The 18,844-nt window shown below is 41.8% G+C and overlaps 1 protein-coding gene across 1 annotated transcript in view; it reads right to left on the bottom strand.

Moving 5' to 3' along the window:
• Nucleotides 1–18,844, bottom strand: part of LOC115305291 (glutamate receptor ionotropic, NMDA 2B-like) — a 207,587-nt gene that overhangs the window by 68,532 nt on the left and 120,211 nt on the right. The window contains exon 6 of the mRNA XM_029955533.1: nucleotides 3,801–4,399. Coding sequence (XP_029811393.1) covers nucleotides 3,801–4,399 — 599 coding nt within the window. The remainder of the gene's footprint in view (nucleotides 1–3,800; nucleotides 4,400–18,844) is intronic.

Here is an 18,844-nt window from a genome sequence, read left to right as displayed (position 1 = left end):
GATACCTCCCGAGGTCGAGGTCGCTTGCTTCCTGCTGCCGCTGCTGCTGCAGCAGAGACAAGAGCAGCAGGCCAAGGAAAAAGTCATCCTCATAAAACAACCAACCATTTGCAACAATTTTATTTGCAAAGATTTCCCGCTGTGGCTAAATGGTGTGGCTGCTTGGTTTGTTATTTAAAAGAGTGACCCTAGTGAGCCCAGAGCTCTGAAGGGGGGAAAGAGGCTGATTTCAGACCAGGATAAGTAAGAGGAGCCAGCACTGAGTGTGCCTAATTGAATTCCACTGATGATTCTGAGTGCTGTCCCACAGGATAATAGCTTAGATTGTGAGGACAGCTCCTTAGAGTCCCCATTCGTCAACCCCAATCCTTTCTGGGTCCTGATACAGAAGACTATTAAAATATTCCCAAGAGAGGCTTAGAGATTGGCGTCAAGAGCCTTGAGGAGCTACACCTGAGGGGATGAAGGGAAAAGATGGGGTTGTACAAGGGATGGAGGCATACGGACAGGGGAGATAGCCAAGAAAAGAGTTCTCGCACGCAGTTAGATACAGAACCCCAGAAAGAAAATCCTGGAATTGGGACAGAAGAGAAAGTTCACAGAGGAAAGATCCTCTTAAACACTCGGATAAGTCTGAAAGCACTGTTTGCAGGATAGGAACATGGGAAATCCTGGTGGACTTGCTGCTGGACTCTGCTCCTGAAGGAACTTATGAGTCATCCGGACTGTGTCATCCTTGTCCCTTTTAGGACACTTACAAAGATGGAGGTGGGTGTTCGTGGCCATCTTGACAGGAACATCTGAGAAAGGAGAAGAGAGGACTGCGGAGGGTTCCCTTTCTGAGTGGCCACAAGACAGGGTAACAAAAGTTAGAACCAAGTGTGGTTTTTAAACACTTGTATTCTAATGTAAAATAAGCCAAATGGAAAATGACAATATCCGCAGATGACTGTGTATATAGAGGAATTTTAAGATAAAAGCAGGCATTCCTGAACCAAAATTTATGGACTTTTACACCCATTTGAATTCCTTGTGTGGTTTGGCAGGTATTTTGGCGTAAATGCTTTTCATTGTTAGCATTGGTTTTAATGAACAAATATTTGGTAATCTGCATCAGATTTTAACTTAACACTAAGGAGTAAACATGAATGTATAGAAATGAATAAATAGTACATTTTTACGATCTTTAAATAAGTAAAAACCTAATTTATTGACAGAGAAGAATAGAGAAGACAAAGAACATGAACAGGGTAGGGGCATCCCAAGCAGGCTCTGCACTGTCAGCACAGAGCCCGATGCACGGCTCTGACTCATGAACCATGAGATCATGACCTGAAAGGAGATCAAGAGTCGGACGCTTAACCACCTAAGATACCCAGGCACCCCATGAATAAATAGTAAATTTTTAAAGGAAATCTCCATTATCTTGCAAAGAGATGCAAGAACAAGAAAGGTTCTGGGCAGTAGGTATGCACTAGGCAGCTCAGGATCTTTGAGGAGGTCATTCATGAACTCCAGGTGTCCTTCTTCCCTCTGCCACAGGGACACTAGGAATGGGGAGGGATGTGGAAATCAGGACAGAAAGGTCACTGCTTTCACAGAACGTACAGGGACAACAGATAACAAAGCACAGAACTAGAACTGTCCGAAGAGCAGCTCTGCTGGAGAAGCAGCAGATGCACTGAAGGCGTGTAACAGGGCCCTGCTAGTCCAGGGTCCAGGAAATCTTCCGTGAAAGGGAGGTCAGGACTGAAGCCTGGGGAATGAAAATGAGGCAGGTGAAGAAGCTTCTGCATTTATGCTCTGGTGGGAAGGGGCTCCTAGGGAATATAGTCAAGGCAGAGAAGAGAGCTAGAAGTGAGAGAAAGAACTTGGTATTTTCAGAGAACTAAAGCAGGTTCGGTATTGCAGGAATGTAGGGTTCGAGGGATAGCATGGCATGAGACAATTTTGGAAAGACGGGCGGGCCCGTGCAGTGGAAGACTTTATAAGCCATATCAAGGAGATGGGACTTTATTACAGAAGCAATGAAAAGCCAATGAAAGGCATTATGCAGGAGAGTGATGAAATCACATTTTCATTTTAGATCACTCTGGATGCAATGTAGATTGGAAGGAAGCAGTACTGGGAGCTGGAAGATATTTACGAGCCCCTGCAGCAATGCAGGTTAAGAAGAGCCGAACTGGAACGTGGTGCGGGGATGCAGACAGTGAGAGCCCTCCAGAGGAAGTCCGTGGGAAAGGGCACGGTCAGAGAGGAGGTGGCAGGGATGTGAGAGCCAGGACACCTTGGCAAGTTTTACTTTAGGTAACTGGGTAATAGGATGTAACCTTTATAGGTGTACAGATTTGTCTGGAAGAGAATGGAAGGGTAATGGAGAAGAAAGAAGTTCAGCTTTGGATATGGTATGTGCTAAGGCCCGTGGCATCCAAAGAAACGTATCTGGTCACAGTTGGCAATACAGACTGGGGGCTCAAGGGAGAGGTTTCAGCCAGAGAGGTCATGTGGGACAACTTACATTAGTTGTACACTTGGCAATGGAGGACAGAAGAGGAGGGTCTAGGACAAACCCTGAGAAACACCAATATTGAAGATGAATATGCCAAGGACCTGGAGATGGAATGACTAGAGAGGTCGGAAGAAAATCAAGATGGTGTGCACCAAATAAGCAGTGATAACTAAGGATGGCAGAAAGCACAGTGGAAGGGGGGATAATATTAGTACTGGCTCACAGATTACATTCAAAGTAGCTTTAGTTTCAACTCTGAGTTAAAAGCTTAGCTGAGAGGCTTTAGTCCAACTCCCTTCCAGAAGTTAAACAAGTAGCTACACCTTCAACCTCCACTAAATGTATTTCAACATCCCCAGAGTATGCTTTGGTATTTTATTTAAGCTGAATGGCATCTGAATAGATGTTTTCTGCATCCCTTTCTAATTGATGGGTAGAATTCATAATGAATTTAAAATGAATGCCCAAAACATACTGTTGAGTAAAAGAAAGGTTATCAGACAACTTATATACTTATATTTTCATTTATGTAAAATTACAGATTTATATGGATGTAGGTAAACGTGCACAGGGAAATACCTAGAAAGATGTTCACTGATTATATATATAATGGTTCTCTCGGGTTGGGTGGATTGAAGGACATTTTTCTTTCTCCTTGGTGCTCTTCTGCATGGTCTGAGTTTTGACAGTGCTCTCATGCAGCAGTTTTATACAAATCACAGATCTATAGAAACCTAGTATAGAACCTTCTGCCCTTCATGGTCACACACGACCTGCTGGAGTCATGGCTAGATTAGGAGGTGAGTTCAGGGGAGCAGAACTCTACCTAGATGTTCTTACTACTGAAGAAATCATACTAAGAGCAACAATGGAAGCTGCTCTCCAGCCCCCTCCCTCACGCATAAGGGCAGAGAGGAGAGGTGAAGGAAACAAGAACCAAGGAAAGAACTCTCTTCACGTGCCTACAGACGCACATCACCTGTTCTTCATTCCTTCCCGGTACAGCAGTATTGCTTTGAGGTTAAATGAGGTCAAACACCCAAAAACACTTAGAGAACCACCTAGCACACAGTAAGTGGACAATTTAGTGGGAGCTGTTTTGTTATTTCTTGAACACGAACCCAGGACAGCAAGCTTTGGATCCAAACTACTCCCACCATCACAAACCATGGCCATCCCAAGATGTCAACCTCTGACATCTTGAACTGCCCTTCCCAGAGATTCTGAGCCTCCTCCAACCCCAGTCCTAAAAGCACTCCTGTGACCTCTGCCGTCACTGCTCCCCACTCACCTATTTAGCATGTTGGACTGGTAGATTCTCTTCTCATGGGTGTTGTAACAACTGCTCTTGGGCTCGGGGATGAAGCTGTGTTCAGACAGCATGTCGGAAGCAGCGGTGGTGATTATGGCAATTCCATCCCTCACTCTGGCAGGGAGGCCATAGTCCCATTCATCATAGGACACAGAGATGAGCCCAGTGGGGAATTCCGAGGGCACTGTGTCTGTGTCCCCTGCCACCAGACTAGGCACAATCCATGTGTAGCCGTAGCCAGTCAGCCCTACTGAGTTAGCTACTTCAAAGATATAGGTGGCTTCTTCCTTCGTACAATAAAGAAGAATGATGGGGCTTTGAAGTTTCTTGAGCTGGTTCTGGATCTTAGAATCTCCGTCATCCAGGGACATGTCCAGCAGGAGGACTTCCTCCAACTCCCAGCCCACGAAGCTGTTCTCGATGGTGCTGCGAATCTTGTTCACAAAGTCCTGGTAGCCAGGGAAGTAGGTGGTGACGATAGAAAAGATGTACCAGTCATACTCTTCCATGATGTTGAGCATTACAGAAGCTTGCTGTTCAATTGATGGGCCAAACTGGAAGAACATGGAGGATTCATCCTAGAATAGTAAAAATGTAAAACAAAGAAAAAGAAAAGAGAAAGAAGAAACCAAAGATGGTGAGGAAGAGTTGGAATCAATTGGGTACAAAGCTTTGTGTTCATTTTTTACTTTTTCCCATAATGCGCTTTAAAATGAGATGTTTGAATTGTGAACTTTTGCAGCCCCTTTTCCCCCTAAAACTACCTCCTCGATTCTGTGGAAAATCAACATAGGTGTATACTCTCATTGTCTGAAATCCTTGGAGCATAGGGCAGCTTCCTCTAATCAAATATGTTCGGATTTCTATTGCAAAACATAGGAAGAGTCACATTAAATAGGATAAAGACTCTAAATGGCCTCACATCAGTTCAGGTCAGGGGTCACTGTCAAATGAGTTCTAGGAATACACACATTTTTCCTTTTCTGAGCCTTCTGAAGTTACACAGCTGTGCATGTACAGCACTCAATCAGAGTGAATAAATGGAAATGCCATCGATCTATCCTTAAACCTATTGGTGGAGGTGGGAGAGACACACTGGCCTAACAGGTGGTGGTACTCAGGTATGGATGCCAGAGAAAAGCACATGGTAGTAGAAAATTTGGTCAGCATATTTTCTGGAAAATTTAGTTTTCCATCTTCCACTGTGACCATGATATTTGCAAGTTAGAGTAAGGTGCACAGAGTGTATTTGAGCTACAAGTTACAGAGAAGGACTTGTACTCAAGTTCATGTATCATTAAGGTTTATTTCAGAGCAGCACAGAGAAGACTGTTCTCTTACTTGTCTAATACTGCAAGTCTCGGTGTGACTAGTGCATTATCCATATAACCTTCTGTCCATTCTGAGAATCTCATGGTTTCTCCCTCCTTTTGAGGGAGAAAGCATTTTAAATTTCTCCCATTTTAAGCTGTGTTTCACCTGCTTCTCTGAGATGTCAAGCCCTGCATTTTATCTCTGTCTTACAGCTAGAAAAATCTAAAACCACAAAATGAAGACCCTCTCGGCCTTGTCCTTCTCTCTCAATCCACTTTCCCCTGACTTCCTCTTGGGTAATGGCATCTCTTCTCTTGGTCAGTGCCCCCTATCTTTTATCTGATTGTTCATCTCCATTTTATAACAATCCAGGCTAACAAAATTGTGTCTTTCTAAAAGGGGCAGTTCTTTCTTATCCCCCAAACTGGAGCTTCAAAGTACAGTCACAAGAGACCAGGCTTTTAAACAAAATTATATGGTGATGTCTTAGTTCATGAACATATTCTTATATAGCTGAGAAATTGCTGAGTATTTTTTGGGTACCCACTACTGAAAAAAAAAAAGACAGGTTGGGAAATATCCAGCGGTATCAAAAGACTCTGATTCGGCAATGAAAGCTGCCAGCTGCTTGGCTCTTCCAGAGCTATGATTGCTTCATGTGGCTTGAACTTTTCACAGTTCCCATAGGCAATTGACAATGAAACAGTAGAGGCTTAGTCATTGGAGGGCAATTCTTTCTGCTAAGGGTGAAATGGTGCTTATCATAGCTCCCTAGTCTAGCTTAAACATACAGTCAAAGAGGAGCTTCACAAGGCTAAAGAATTCAGGGAGGTAGAGCAGGTAGGGGAGGAAGAATGGGCAGGAAGGAGTGGGAATTGATTCAGAAGAGAATAAGGGCTTCATGTGTGTTTATTTGAAACTATAGCCGGCCCCTGCCCTTGGTCTCCTACTAGAACATGAGTACTATTCTTCAGGTAACACTGACTTTGTCCTCAGGTTAGAGGATAATAGTGGGAATCCTGGACAAAAAAAAAAATTATTCCAAGATTTGGGGAGGGGGTCTATAGAGAACCAAAACAGGAAAGGAAGGCCCATGACAGAACCTCCCATCCAGAATGGCTTTAGAGAAATGGCTATTTGTTTTCCTTGTTACTTCCAGATAATGTTTCTTTTGAAGACTCCCAAAATTCCCCTTTTCACTTGAGTTTTCATAAAACCTAGTAGATATAAGAAAATGACAAAAGCTTCCAGATATATCTGAAAATGGATAGACTAAGATGGCACCCGGGTGGCTCAGTTGGTTAGGCATCTGACTCTTGATCTTGGCTCAGATCATGATCTCACAGTTTGTGGGATCGAGCCCCACAGTGGCTTCTGTGCTGTCGGCATGGAGCCTGCTTGGGATTCTCTCTCTCCCTCTTTCTCTGTCCCTTCCCTCCTCAAAATAAATAAAACTTAAAAAGTATGTTAAAATAAAATAAAATGTATAGGCTAAGGATGAGAGGAATCCCAACTGTGAACAAAGTAACTCAACCCATTCCCATGAGATAAAGGAACATCTCAGCACAAGGAGGTTCTTGATACCCACAACTCTCCATCTATCATGAGACCACTGGCTGGTTCAGGTAGACAGAGGGTGTACCCTGAGAGATAACCCATGACGGTCCACAGTAAACGAGTCCATGCTAATGAAAATAAATTAAAAAAAAAAAATTTAGTACGTACCAACCCTACCCTCTCCTTTCTTAGTCTTTCTCTCCCTCCCCCTACCTCCCTCTTCCTCTCTTTTAAGTTTATTTATTTTGAGGTGGAGAAGCAGGAGCAGAGGGAGAGAAGCCCAAGCAGGCTCCCTGATGTCATCAGGGGTTTGATCTTACAAACCATAAGATCAGGATATGAGGTAAAATCAGGAGCTTAACTGACTGAGTCACCTAGGCACCCCATCTCTTAGTCTTCTCTTAAAACTCACTCACAATTATAAATGAGCTGCTAAGAATCCATCAGCTACTACGTGAAGAAATCCAAGAATATAAGGTGAAAGTAAAAAGAGAGAAAAACTAATATGGCTCCACCTCCACCCCCCACGATATTCTCCTCTTAATTCATGATTCTATCATCCTCCATGATAATCCTTTCTGATTCCTCTCTCCCATCAATGCCCAGTTCAACTGTTTTATCTTGCCAATCCTTCATTATATAAAGGATGCCTTATACAATCATTTTATTGTGGTACCAAGAAGAGGTTAATGAAACCAAACAGAAATCAAGAAACTGAGTTATAGCTTGGGCAAATGTTTTCTGGTATAATGAGCGGTCCAGTGTTATTAATTTAGTTGACACATCAGTCTGGTGTACAGCAGTTGGGAATGGGACAGCTCTTTTTCAACAAAGCGTTAGGCTAACTAGAAGTTGCAAGCAGTGACAGGCTTTGCAAATTATGGCCGAAGCAACAAATCAAAGAGCAATCTTCATGTGTGCATGGAGTGGAAAGGACGGGTGGCCATGCATCCATCTTTGCAGGCACCCAGCATGCACGGTGATCACCACAAGAAGTATATATAATCTTCTAGGATGAAGGACAGGGATATAATTCAGTTTGCAGCTCACTATGCTTCCCTGCTTACATTTTTTATCTCCTAATGAAGATTCGCAGTCACATTTATTGCATGAATGTACTTCTTCACCTTGCCTTTCAAGCATCTTTGAAGCCTTCACATATAAAGGACCACCATGATTGAGATAATCGACACAGGGAAGGTATAGTTGTACATTAGATTCTGTCAGCCTAGATCCATTATGGTAAACCTCCATCACTGTGATATTCATGGTGTTTATTTGCTAATAAACAAAAACAAGTACTTTTTCATTCTATTATCTCTTTCCAAAATAACTGCTGAAAGAATTAGCAGTGTGTGAGACTCCTCTTTTGTATCACCCGGATCCCCTACACATCCACTTCAGAAATAAAGAATTAGGGGTACCTGGGTGGCTCAGTTGGTTTGGCATCTGAATATTGGTTTCAGCTCAGGTCATGATCTCACGGTTCCTGAGTTCAAGCCCACATCAGGCTCCTTGCTGAAAGTGCAGAACCTGCTTGGGATTCTCTCTCTTCCTCTTTCTCTCTGACCTTTCCCTATGCTCTCTCATGCTTGCTTGAGTGCTTGCATACTCATGCTTGCTCTCAAAATGAATAAACTTTTAAAAAGTGATGAGAAATAAAGGATTAACTACTGCAACAGCTGCTGCTAATGCCCCTGCCAATATGTTTCACCTATCAGTCCACTTTGGGAATTGCATCAGCTGAAGAGAACCATCTTGCCCAAAGTCATGCCCCTTCCCAGGAAAAACTGCCCTGTATGGTTGGTCATCCTGGAGTATAAAGACCTGGTCCTCTTGCCCTGACTCCAGACAACTCTGAAGGATCAATCAATCTTCAAAACTTCCCAAAGGGTCAGCTGGAGTTTCCATTAAAAGTGGATCACAGGGATGCCTGGGTGACACAGTTGGTTAAGTGTCAACTTTGACGCAGGTCTGATCTCACAGTTCATGAGCTGGAGTGAGTCTGCTGTCAACACAGAGCCCACTTTGGATCCTCTATATTCCTCCCCCTCTGCCTCTTTCTGCACCCTTCTACTGCATGCATGGGTGCATGTGCTGTCTCTCTCGCTCACCCTCGCTCTCAAAAATAAATATTAAAAAAAACTGCATCACAACTCAGGGTGGCTGGGCGCCTCAGTAGGTTGAGTGTCCAACTCTTGATTTCAGCTCAGGTCTTGATCCCAGGGCTTGGGATTGAACCTGTTGTCAGGCACCACACTGAGTGTGGTGAGAGATTCTCTCCTCACCCCTCCAACTCATTCTCTCTAAAATCAAATTTAAAAAATACATCACACCTCTACTTCTCCCTCTGCCCAATCTTCTCTTTTCAGAGTGATAATCTCAAGAACACTCCCTGAAAAACCTCCTGTATGCTAACCTGGGGTTCAGGGTCTGCTTCCCAGGGAACCCAACCCAAAACTGTTCAGGTCCCTTTCTCAACATGGAAAATAGATGGCCTAAAAGAGGACATAATATCAATTTTCAAATACAGAAATGACCTATATGTGAGAAAGTCTTTGCCCATTAGCTCCAGAAGAGAAAACTGGAACTAATGAGTAGGAATTTTAAATGTCATTATTCAGTTCAATGTTAAGAAATAGATGTGCAAAAACTACAACTAGTTAGGAGGGAATGAAACTCATAAGGTAGTGAGCTCTCTGTTGCTATAAGCAGTGAACAGGGGAGGGGCAGAGAGAGAATCCTAAGCAGAGCCCAACATGGGGCTCAAACTCACAAACCTATGAGATCATGACCTGAGTCGAAATCAAACGTTGGACACTTAACCAACTGAACCACCCAGGTGCCCCAGGAGCTGATTATTTAATAAAGAAATTCTCCCCAGCAGTCTGCCTAAAAAACATCATTCTCACCTTTAAGGTCTAGTTCAAGTGTCAGCTATTCATGCATATCATCTTTCCTCACTTCCCCAGGTAAGTTAGTTCTCTTTGCCCTGTGCTTTCACAGTATTTTGTATATGCCTCTATCTTAACATTTATCACACAGGAAGGATAAATGCCTCTTCCCATTAAAAAACATCTTTCTCAAGAGCAGGAACTATGCCTTATTCATCTCTGGATATCTAGGTAGCATATAAAAAAGTGTTTTGTATGAATAATAAAATTAAATTTCCTTTATTGGGTAGGAGATTAACTGAACTAACTCTGATAGTCTCATCTTGCTCCAAGGTTCTATGTTGATTTATATCTAGGTTGATTATCACATATTGACCTCATATCAGCTATGTTTGAATAGTTATATATATACTTTAATACAATTTGAGGGGAGCCCACTCAGAGCCAAGCAGAGGGGAAGAAAATACTAGTGGTCACTTCCTTACTCCTCTGTGATAAATTCCTTGAAGACATCATCTACACTTCCTTCTTCCAATTCCTCTTCTCACATTCTCTATCACATTAACTCCAACCAGACTTCTGACTTTATTAAAACTCCTCTTGTGATCAAGTAAACTTGATATTGCCAACTTGAACATCCACCTGCAGTCGATGTACCCTCCAGATTGAGAAGAGTCTTTGGTACCAAAAAATGAAGCAAACGCTCTATACCGTTTACACAGAATTTCATTCAGAGTAACTTACTGAGAGGAGTGGACAGTCCACAGTAATACACAGCTATTCTCCATCTCTCTTCAGACATTAATCCCCAGCTTTTATGGAGTGAGCGGTGTGGTGGTGAGGTCACAGGGTCATTATCTAAAGTGGCGCTATCTGTGCACCATACGATCTCTATTAGTTATCCAAAATGGTGCCACCTGTGCCCCAAGGGCTCTCTACTAGTTATCTAAAGTAGCACCACCTGTGCACCAGAGGGGACCATAAATGTAAGGCCAATGATGGAGTCGGTGTTGTCAGCACTCCGACAACCATCGTTACCTATGAGCAGCATTTGACATGGCTGATCACTTAGCTCTTACCTATGCTTTCCTTCCTTGGTTTCCAGGACTTCACCTTCTCTTAACCTTCCTCCTATCTCACTACCATTTCTGTTTCCTCTACTGGTTCCTCCTCTTCCTTCTGACTTTTTAAAACTGAGGGTCCCAGGGTTAATCTTTGGTCCTCATGCCTATTTCTATCTACATTCACCTCCACTGAGATCTCACCCAATCCCTTGACTTAAATCCTATTTATATGCCAATCATTTTCACACTTCTTTCTCCAAAACTTCAAACTTCTATATCAAACTACCTGTTCTTTATGTCCACTTGGATATCTTAGAAACATGGCCAACATTTCCAAAACTGAACTCAGGCTTTCCCATTTCAGCTAAAGGCAGGTCGGTCCCACCAGTTGCAACTCCTTTCTTTCTCTGGAACTCTATATCCAATCAATCAACCTTATTGCTAACTTCATAATGTATCTTGAACACAGCCTATTTTCAACAGCTCTGTTTGAGCCACTATCATCCTTCACCCAGTCACCGCAAGAGTCTGCTAACTGCCTGCTCTGCCCACCCCCCAGCCCCTTACATTCTGTGCTCAACAAAGAAGCAGGATTGTCCTTTTAAAATGTGTATCATAAGATGTTATTCTCTGCCCCAAACCCTCAATGGCTTCCCAATCCACTAAACAGCCTTGCTTTAGACCCCAATTGCCCCTATGGATCCCACACCCTTCCACCCTCCCTCTCATCTGTCCATGCACTCTGACCTTTCTTGAACATACACACACTCCTGCCCCAGACTGTTATTTTAGCTATTTTCTCTGCCTGAAACACTCTTCTTCCAGCATGCCATTGGGCTAACACACACCTGTTTCAAGTCTTTGCTAAAACCTCAACTTCTCAACAAAACCAAAGCCTGACCCTGCAGTGAAATACTAACACCTGCCTGATCCCCTCCTCCTGCCCAATTTTTTCTTGTTGCCATAGCATTTATCCCCTCTAACAGACTTCATGAGTACATATTTGATATATTTATTACAGACTTACTGCCACATCCCAACTAGAGTGTAAACACCAGGAGGGTGGGGATCACTGTTCGTTGCTGCCATTCAGAACCTGAAATGGGGTCTCAGTAGATGTTTGTTGAATTTTAAAAATGTGGTAACTGATGTTGCAAACGGATAATCCTCAAATCCTCAGTTTATCGTCATTGGCTTTCCAATCTAGATTTTGTTTTCCTAGTATCACAAAGCCTTTCACATTATTCAAATCTGAGTGCTTCATAACATCATAGGGGTTACAATCCTGCTAGAACATTAACACAGAATCAAATGGAATAAATCTGATTTTCCTACTCATCCGTCCTCCTAGTACAGGAGTAAAGAACATCTTTATGTTCTTTTTCTCAGTTCAGTTCTTAAAGGAGGATCTGTGTCTGATAAAAGGCTAGGACCACTAGAATGTCACTGAAAATTCTCTCCACTACCATCAGGTTTAGAAAACAAGTGTGGAGATGATGGGGTCAGGGTTACCCAGCTGCCTAACAGAAGTCCTGGCTACTTCCTCTTTACTTCTTCCACAGTAAGCTGAGTAGAAGCAGAATGTGTAGGACAAAAATCTCTTTTCTCTCCAAAAATAAGAGGAAGATTTTCTTTCCCCACCTAACTCCAAAAGACCCCTCACCCCACCTTTGAGGACTAGAAAATCTTATTCCACACTATCAGTTTTTCAGGTGACTAAGGCTGCTGGTGTTAGCTACTGCGGGTAGGTCTGAATAGTGTCAGTTTTGTGAGCAATGCCTTGCAAGATAGGAAAATGCCTGATGTCCTCTGGCCTTGCCATTAGCCAGACAAATCATGACTGAACTGCATGCTGGAAGCTCACTAGTGGAGAATCATGATCTCTCCTGCCTGTTAAATGCCAGATCCATTCTTTGTTAAACCTTTGCACACAAAGGGAAACACTCTGGGTTTCCAAAAACCACTGAATAAAAATTCAAGCAGAGGGCTAGTTTAAGAGCCGTCCTGGATAACTAAACAACTCCCACAGAAGCCAGCATTCTTTTTCTTGTTTGTTTTTTCAGAAGATAATTTGGCTTTCTCTTTGAATTTTGCCCTATTTTCCTTCCTGACTGAGTCTCCTTCTTAGATGTGCTTCAGTTATGAAATCCAAGCCATAGCTGAGAAGCAAATGGAAGGTATTCACTGTGAGAATGCCTACAAGGTTCTTCCCAATCCAGGTCTCATAGACAACATAATAGCAAGAAGAAAGCCGATAAGACAGACAGAGGGGGACGAATAAAAAGGCAGATTTCCTCTCACTAGAGTACTCAAATGAATTACAGAATTAAGGAAGGGAGCAGAGGGCTTGGCGAGTACTAAGAGAACTTCTAGAATGTGTTTGTGCTCCCCTGTAAGGTATCAGGGGTGCCAAAACCTTAGCAAGCCTATCTCATTTCATCTTAAATTAAAATTCCTCTCTGTGGCCTACTCAATTATGCACATCAAAACAACTCTCAGATAGATGGGCTTGTATTTTTGTTAAAGATGTTCTTTTCTATAAAAAAGCAAGCTGACAAGTTCAGCAACAATGAAGTTCGGCGACTGAATAAAAGTACTTTTAAATAAATGCAAGGGAAGAAGGTGGGGGAGAGGAAAAGTTGGAAAAGAAAATGAAATGGATAGAGAAAAAAATAGTGTAAATATCAAACTAAGAGTATTGTTAGGCGCTGGGATTACCAGTATCAGATTAAATTTATTTAGGTGAATTTATAAAATCAGGTGTGGGGGCAACTGGCTGGCTCAGGTGGTGGGCATGCGACTCTCAATCTCAGAGTTGTAAGCTGAGACCCCACATTGGATGTGGAGCCTACTTAAAAAAAAAGGCATGTGTTCAACACTAATATTGATCTGGGCATTTTATAGGATAAAAAGAAAGGCAGCATAAGACTAAACAATATAACCAAGGGAAAAGCAAAAGTGTATTAAGTATGAAATACTACATCCCAAACTGCGTATGCCTTCAAAGTCCTCCCACTTCACTTAAGCCAAGGGGGTAGAGTTTGCTGAAGAATTGTGATTTTTTTAAAAACATGTTTTATTATTATGTTTATTTATTTTGAAAGGCAAAGGGGCAGAAAGAGGGGGAGACACGAAATCCAAAGAAGCGGGGCTCAGACCCCCAAGCCATGAGATCATGACCTGAGCCAAAGTCGGACACTCAACTGACTAAGCCACCCAGGCGCCTCAGAAAACTTGTGATTATTAAGGGAAGGACAGGGTTACATACAAGCTGGTCATTGTACTTGATAAATTAGTAGTTTCCAAAATAAAGATGTTGATATTTGTCTCAAATAAATGAACATTCCCATCTCTTCATGCATATTTGATCAGAACATCACCTTCACATTCCAATGGGAATAAAGAAGTGGGATGGTGCTCACAGGGAGAGAAGGATAGAAAAGGCATTTTATATTTGATGAAGCGATGAGTGTTACCACTTCATTTGTTGCTGAAAATAACAAAAGCACCAGTTCTAGATAGTGATTATGTCCATACACATGGGTCTTTCCAAGAGATCTCTGGAAAACAGAGAGCTCTTTGGGCTTCTGCCCCTGCTCCCATATAGAAAGACAAAGCAGCCCTGAATTTAGAATTTGGACCAATCATTTGGAACAAGTTAACAAGCCATTGTCCCCAATGGTGGAAAGAAGTGTTCTGAGAAAGTTCTTCACACCAAACATCCAGTGATCGGTATGCCTAAGTCCCTGGATTGGAAAACTGATCACTGCTTCCTCACATCAGCAAAGTACGGCTGTTCACAATCAACGCGGCTTTGAATTTATTCACATCTCCCAAACCAATTTGGTCCTCCATCTAAAAGAGGCAACGCATTTTGAAGGGCTCCAGAAATGAAAATAAAATTGCATACAGGCATTTTAAATATATATATACACACACATATCCTCAACAGCTTGTCAGCACCTGCCTGTCTCGGGCTCTCTTGATCTTAGGACTTAGAAAGTTAGCCACCAAGCATGCCTTCCAATCTTTTGACTGAGACTGGCCAAGGATTATTCTCACCAATAATATCTTCTAGAGCTGACTGGGCTCCTCTAGGCCCAGAATTGGGTGAACCTGATGGGAGTTTGGCTGAGTACAGACATATCCACCCAGGATATGGAAGCCTTCCTTCCTAACAGACTCCATGGGTCCAATCCAAAGGACTAAGTGTCTTCCTCATGTCCTGAATTTTATTCCATCTTTTTTGGATAAGGCTTCCCACTCAGAACTTCCAACTGTTCTGCACAGTCCCTGACAAACTGCCAACACCCCCAATGCTGGCCAACTGAGGTCTGATGTCCCTTTCCTGACTTTAACAAGTGAGATGATTAGTACATTAGTAGTGCCAAAGGTTGCTGCTTTGTCTACTATTATATCAAATCCCTGCATACCCACACCAACTTGAATCACACCAAGTGGATTATTTGGTTTAAAAGAGGTTTCTCAGAGCTTGCTGGCCCCCTATGCTGTACTAGGCAGCCCCCTCTACAGGTTTAGTCCAGTCTTCTCAGCTCTCTGACCTTCCTTAGACTCACTATCCAGATTCCAGTATGCATGGCCTCAAAAGGGTGAAATTGATGCCCAGCATATGACTGGGGCATCCAAGTTTACTTGAGATTTTCTTCATTTTATACTGAAAATTATTCTCCTTTTCCAGAATTATTCAACTATTACTTTTGCTATGCCTCATTTATGCCTGCTGTTTATTAGCACTAAAAATGGATCCATAAGAGTCCAGAGTCCCTAATTGCTTACTTTTCATTTTTCTTTCCTCATGCTCTGGATGGCCTGGGTATATAAAGCTTCACAGAGAGTACAACACAATCTATTAGAATCAATATTCAGCTCCTGAACTGCTACAGGAGAACCATACTAAAACTATTTTTCTAACCATACAATCTTGTCCATATTCCTTGAAAACAATCTATTCATTTTTTTATCTATATAAAAAAGGAAAACCCAGGTAGAAGGCACAGGACACAGCAGATCCAGCTAACCTAGTCAACGGGCACTCTGGCCCGGCCTGTGCCCTCTGACTCAGTGACCAACTCTGTCAACCTTTCCAGAAACCATTTCATCACTGCTATAGTCAACACTGAAGTCCAGTCTGAGGCCTTTTCCTTCTTTGCCTCCTTTTCCCCATAGTCCTAGTTCAACAGATAAAGACCCCATTAGAATATCCTAAGTGGCTTACACCCTTAGCCCAAACTGAGTTTCCATTCTCCTCTCTGGGGCTTTGGGGAGGTGAAATGCTGTCAATATCTCAACCCTATTCTGGAAGACTCGCCAAGCAGGGACAAGCAGCACCTTCACTCAAAAAAGATAGCAAAGTTGGCAAGATCTTTCCTGCAAATAAGAATACGGCAAGTCTACAGATGGCCCATTTATTCATTTTTGTTTTGAAGTTTGTTTACTTGTTTTTAAGCCACATTTACAGGTCTCCAACATTTCTCTAGTTCATAGCATTTCACCCGAATACTTTTCCTCTGATGGGAGGCGTGCAAGCAGGGAAAAAAAGAGCTCTTTAAATGAAAATGCCAATTGGCATTTCAAACTGAGAGCAGCTCAGAGCTCTCTGGAAAAGAGTCATTGTCACAATCAGATGTAGCAGTTATTAATCTCTAATCTGGATCCTTCACAGAGGGGCCTCTGCCCATGGATGAATCATCCCAGACAAGTATGAATCTTACATACAGTCTCATCATCTTTAGAACTGGCAGTAAAGCAACTCACCTGAAGCTATCGGGTTCATATTAGCTCACTGTGAATCCTGATCTATGCTAACGAAACAAAATGCGGGCATCCTTATGGCTCTGCATTGACATTTTAATGTTAATTCGGCATTGCTAAAAGGTGCCAATATGTTTATCTTTTATAAGTACAGCTTATACTCTCTGTTAAATAATGCTGGCCCAAGATCTCGAAGAACAGACACTAATTAAGCAGAGTGGCTTGAGAAGGCACAGTCCATCTTAAGAAAGAATTGCAGTTAAACCAGTTTGGGAGGATGTGACATGGAACTAGAGGATTTTCCCAATCTTCGAAGAAAATTCCACAATTTTCCTCAGTTACATAGGTCAATGGCAATCTTGACTTTCAGAAATTCTTCTGTATGTCTATCTTGATTCCATCATGCTGCAGAGAAGCCCTTTGGCTCTCATGCTTTCCTTTATGAAAGGCAATATGCTAGGCCTTCAAAATTTTTATGGAACTAAAACTGATTTCAAGATGGATGATGGTTTGGTTCAAGAAAGATATGGTTCCTATTACAATATGTGAGTGGCTTATACTGTCCTAGATGCTATACATGTACTGCGTCAATTGATACTCACATTGCCATGAACTAAGCCCTATTATACCCCATTTCACCAGTAGAGAAAATGAGCTTAAGAGAAGTTAAATAACTCACCCAAGATTACTGTTGGTTTGAGAATCCAGCTAGGTCTGACTTGAGCATCCACACATTCAACCACAACATCATGCATCTTCAAGCTTCTTTTAGTCAGTCATCTCTATCTCCATATGAACCATCTATATCCCCTACATTATTTAATTGTGAACCACAAAATGAGCACAGCCATCTAGTTAAATTCTACCCCCTGCCTAGTAGTATGAACTATTTTCATAAGCTCCTTAAGCTTCATTCCTATGCATCTATTCACTAGCACATGGGTACTGCTAACTAGTGATGGATGTTATTACCCTACAGTATTCTTCTATTGGACATCATACAACCTGTTACTTATGATCTTATTGTTTGTTAATCAATCAAACATGTATTAATATCTATCAAGTGCTATGGGGGGTAGACATGAAGTGAAAGTCATTATCCTCATCCTTAGGGTGAGCTAACTAGAAGATATAATCAAAGTGTACAAAATAATTGATGACTTTCCTAAGTTAAATGATAACATGAGATTTAGAATATGTCATAGGAATGATGAGAACAGAGGGCAGTATTGCTGGATGGCTATATTTTTTAAGCATCTTTTTACCTATCTCTGTCTTTGCCAGTTCTCCCACTATTAGCAAAGTAAGCACTCATACATTTCAATCCAAATATGACTGTAGATAGAAATATGAGTAACACTGGCTTTGAACCTTAGATTTGTCTTCAGGTGGATGATGAGCCCCTGATGTCCACCATCTCAGGCAGCAATGTAGGGGTTGATGGACATCCCCTACAGTATCATATCCACAGCACTCTACAGTCTAAACGAATTATGTATAAATCTTTCTCCTTGATCAATCCAGCCTTTCATTTTCATCTCAGAAGATCAGATTAGTATGACAGAACTTGTCCTTTATATCCAGTTAAAATCGTTCTTCTCTCTAAATAATTGCAAATTGATTTTGTTAAGATTTCTTTTCACTGTTTCTTCAGAAAAGCTAGGGGAATGATAATCCCTAGTCTTTCCACTCTTCAATATATTTGTTTTCTTTACACTGATTTTTTTCCCTTTGGCTTTCCAACAGTTTTCATGTACTCATGGGGCAAGAGATCAATCATTTCAGTGTTTCTTACATAGAGATGACCTAGGAATACAAATTTAAATCCTAGCAACTCACCAAAGTAGCTGATACCAAATTTCCGCCAGTTCAGTTTGTGAGTCCCTGTGCCCATTCACTTAAAAATAGATGACTACCCGAGCCGCAGGCCACGCAGCAAGCTTCTGCGCAGTCGACTCTTTTTCCTCTGCGCAGTCGACTCTTTTTACCTGAGCCGCAGGCCACGCAGCAAGCCTCTGGGCAGTTGACTCTTTTTACCCGAGCATGTGAGAGGGTTTTTTTTTTTTTTAATATTTTTACACTGTAGTACTTGTTTTGCTTGTTGGTGGTGTTTGTTTATTTAATACATTCCATCAAGGACAGAAATTACATGATGGTTTTTTTGTTGTTTTGTTGTTTTTTTTCAACCTAGGAAGTGTGTCTTGGGTTTTTCCCTTATTATTTTCATTACTTTTTTTTTCCTTTTCTTTTTTTGGTGGTGGTGGTCATTATGTTTAAATGAAGTTGCTTTTACAACACCAAAGACTTAATCATCCATTTCATATATAAAAGGTAGCTACTTTTTTGCATGGACCTCAAGTATACTGTAGTATAGAGGTGGAATTTAAGGAAAGGCATTAAGCAGGCTGTGTTGTAGCTTATG

This window comes from Suricata suricatta, chromosome 10 (assembly GCF_006229205.1).
Source record: "Suricata suricatta isolate VVHF042 chromosome 10, meerkat_22Aug2017_6uvM2_HiC, whole genome shotgun sequence".
Lineage (NCBI taxonomy): Eukaryota > Metazoa > Chordata > Mammalia > Carnivora > Herpestidae > Suricata > Suricata suricatta.
The sequence above is the reverse complement of the archived record's forward strand: the minus strand, read 5'-3'. Positions and strand labels throughout refer to the sequence as shown.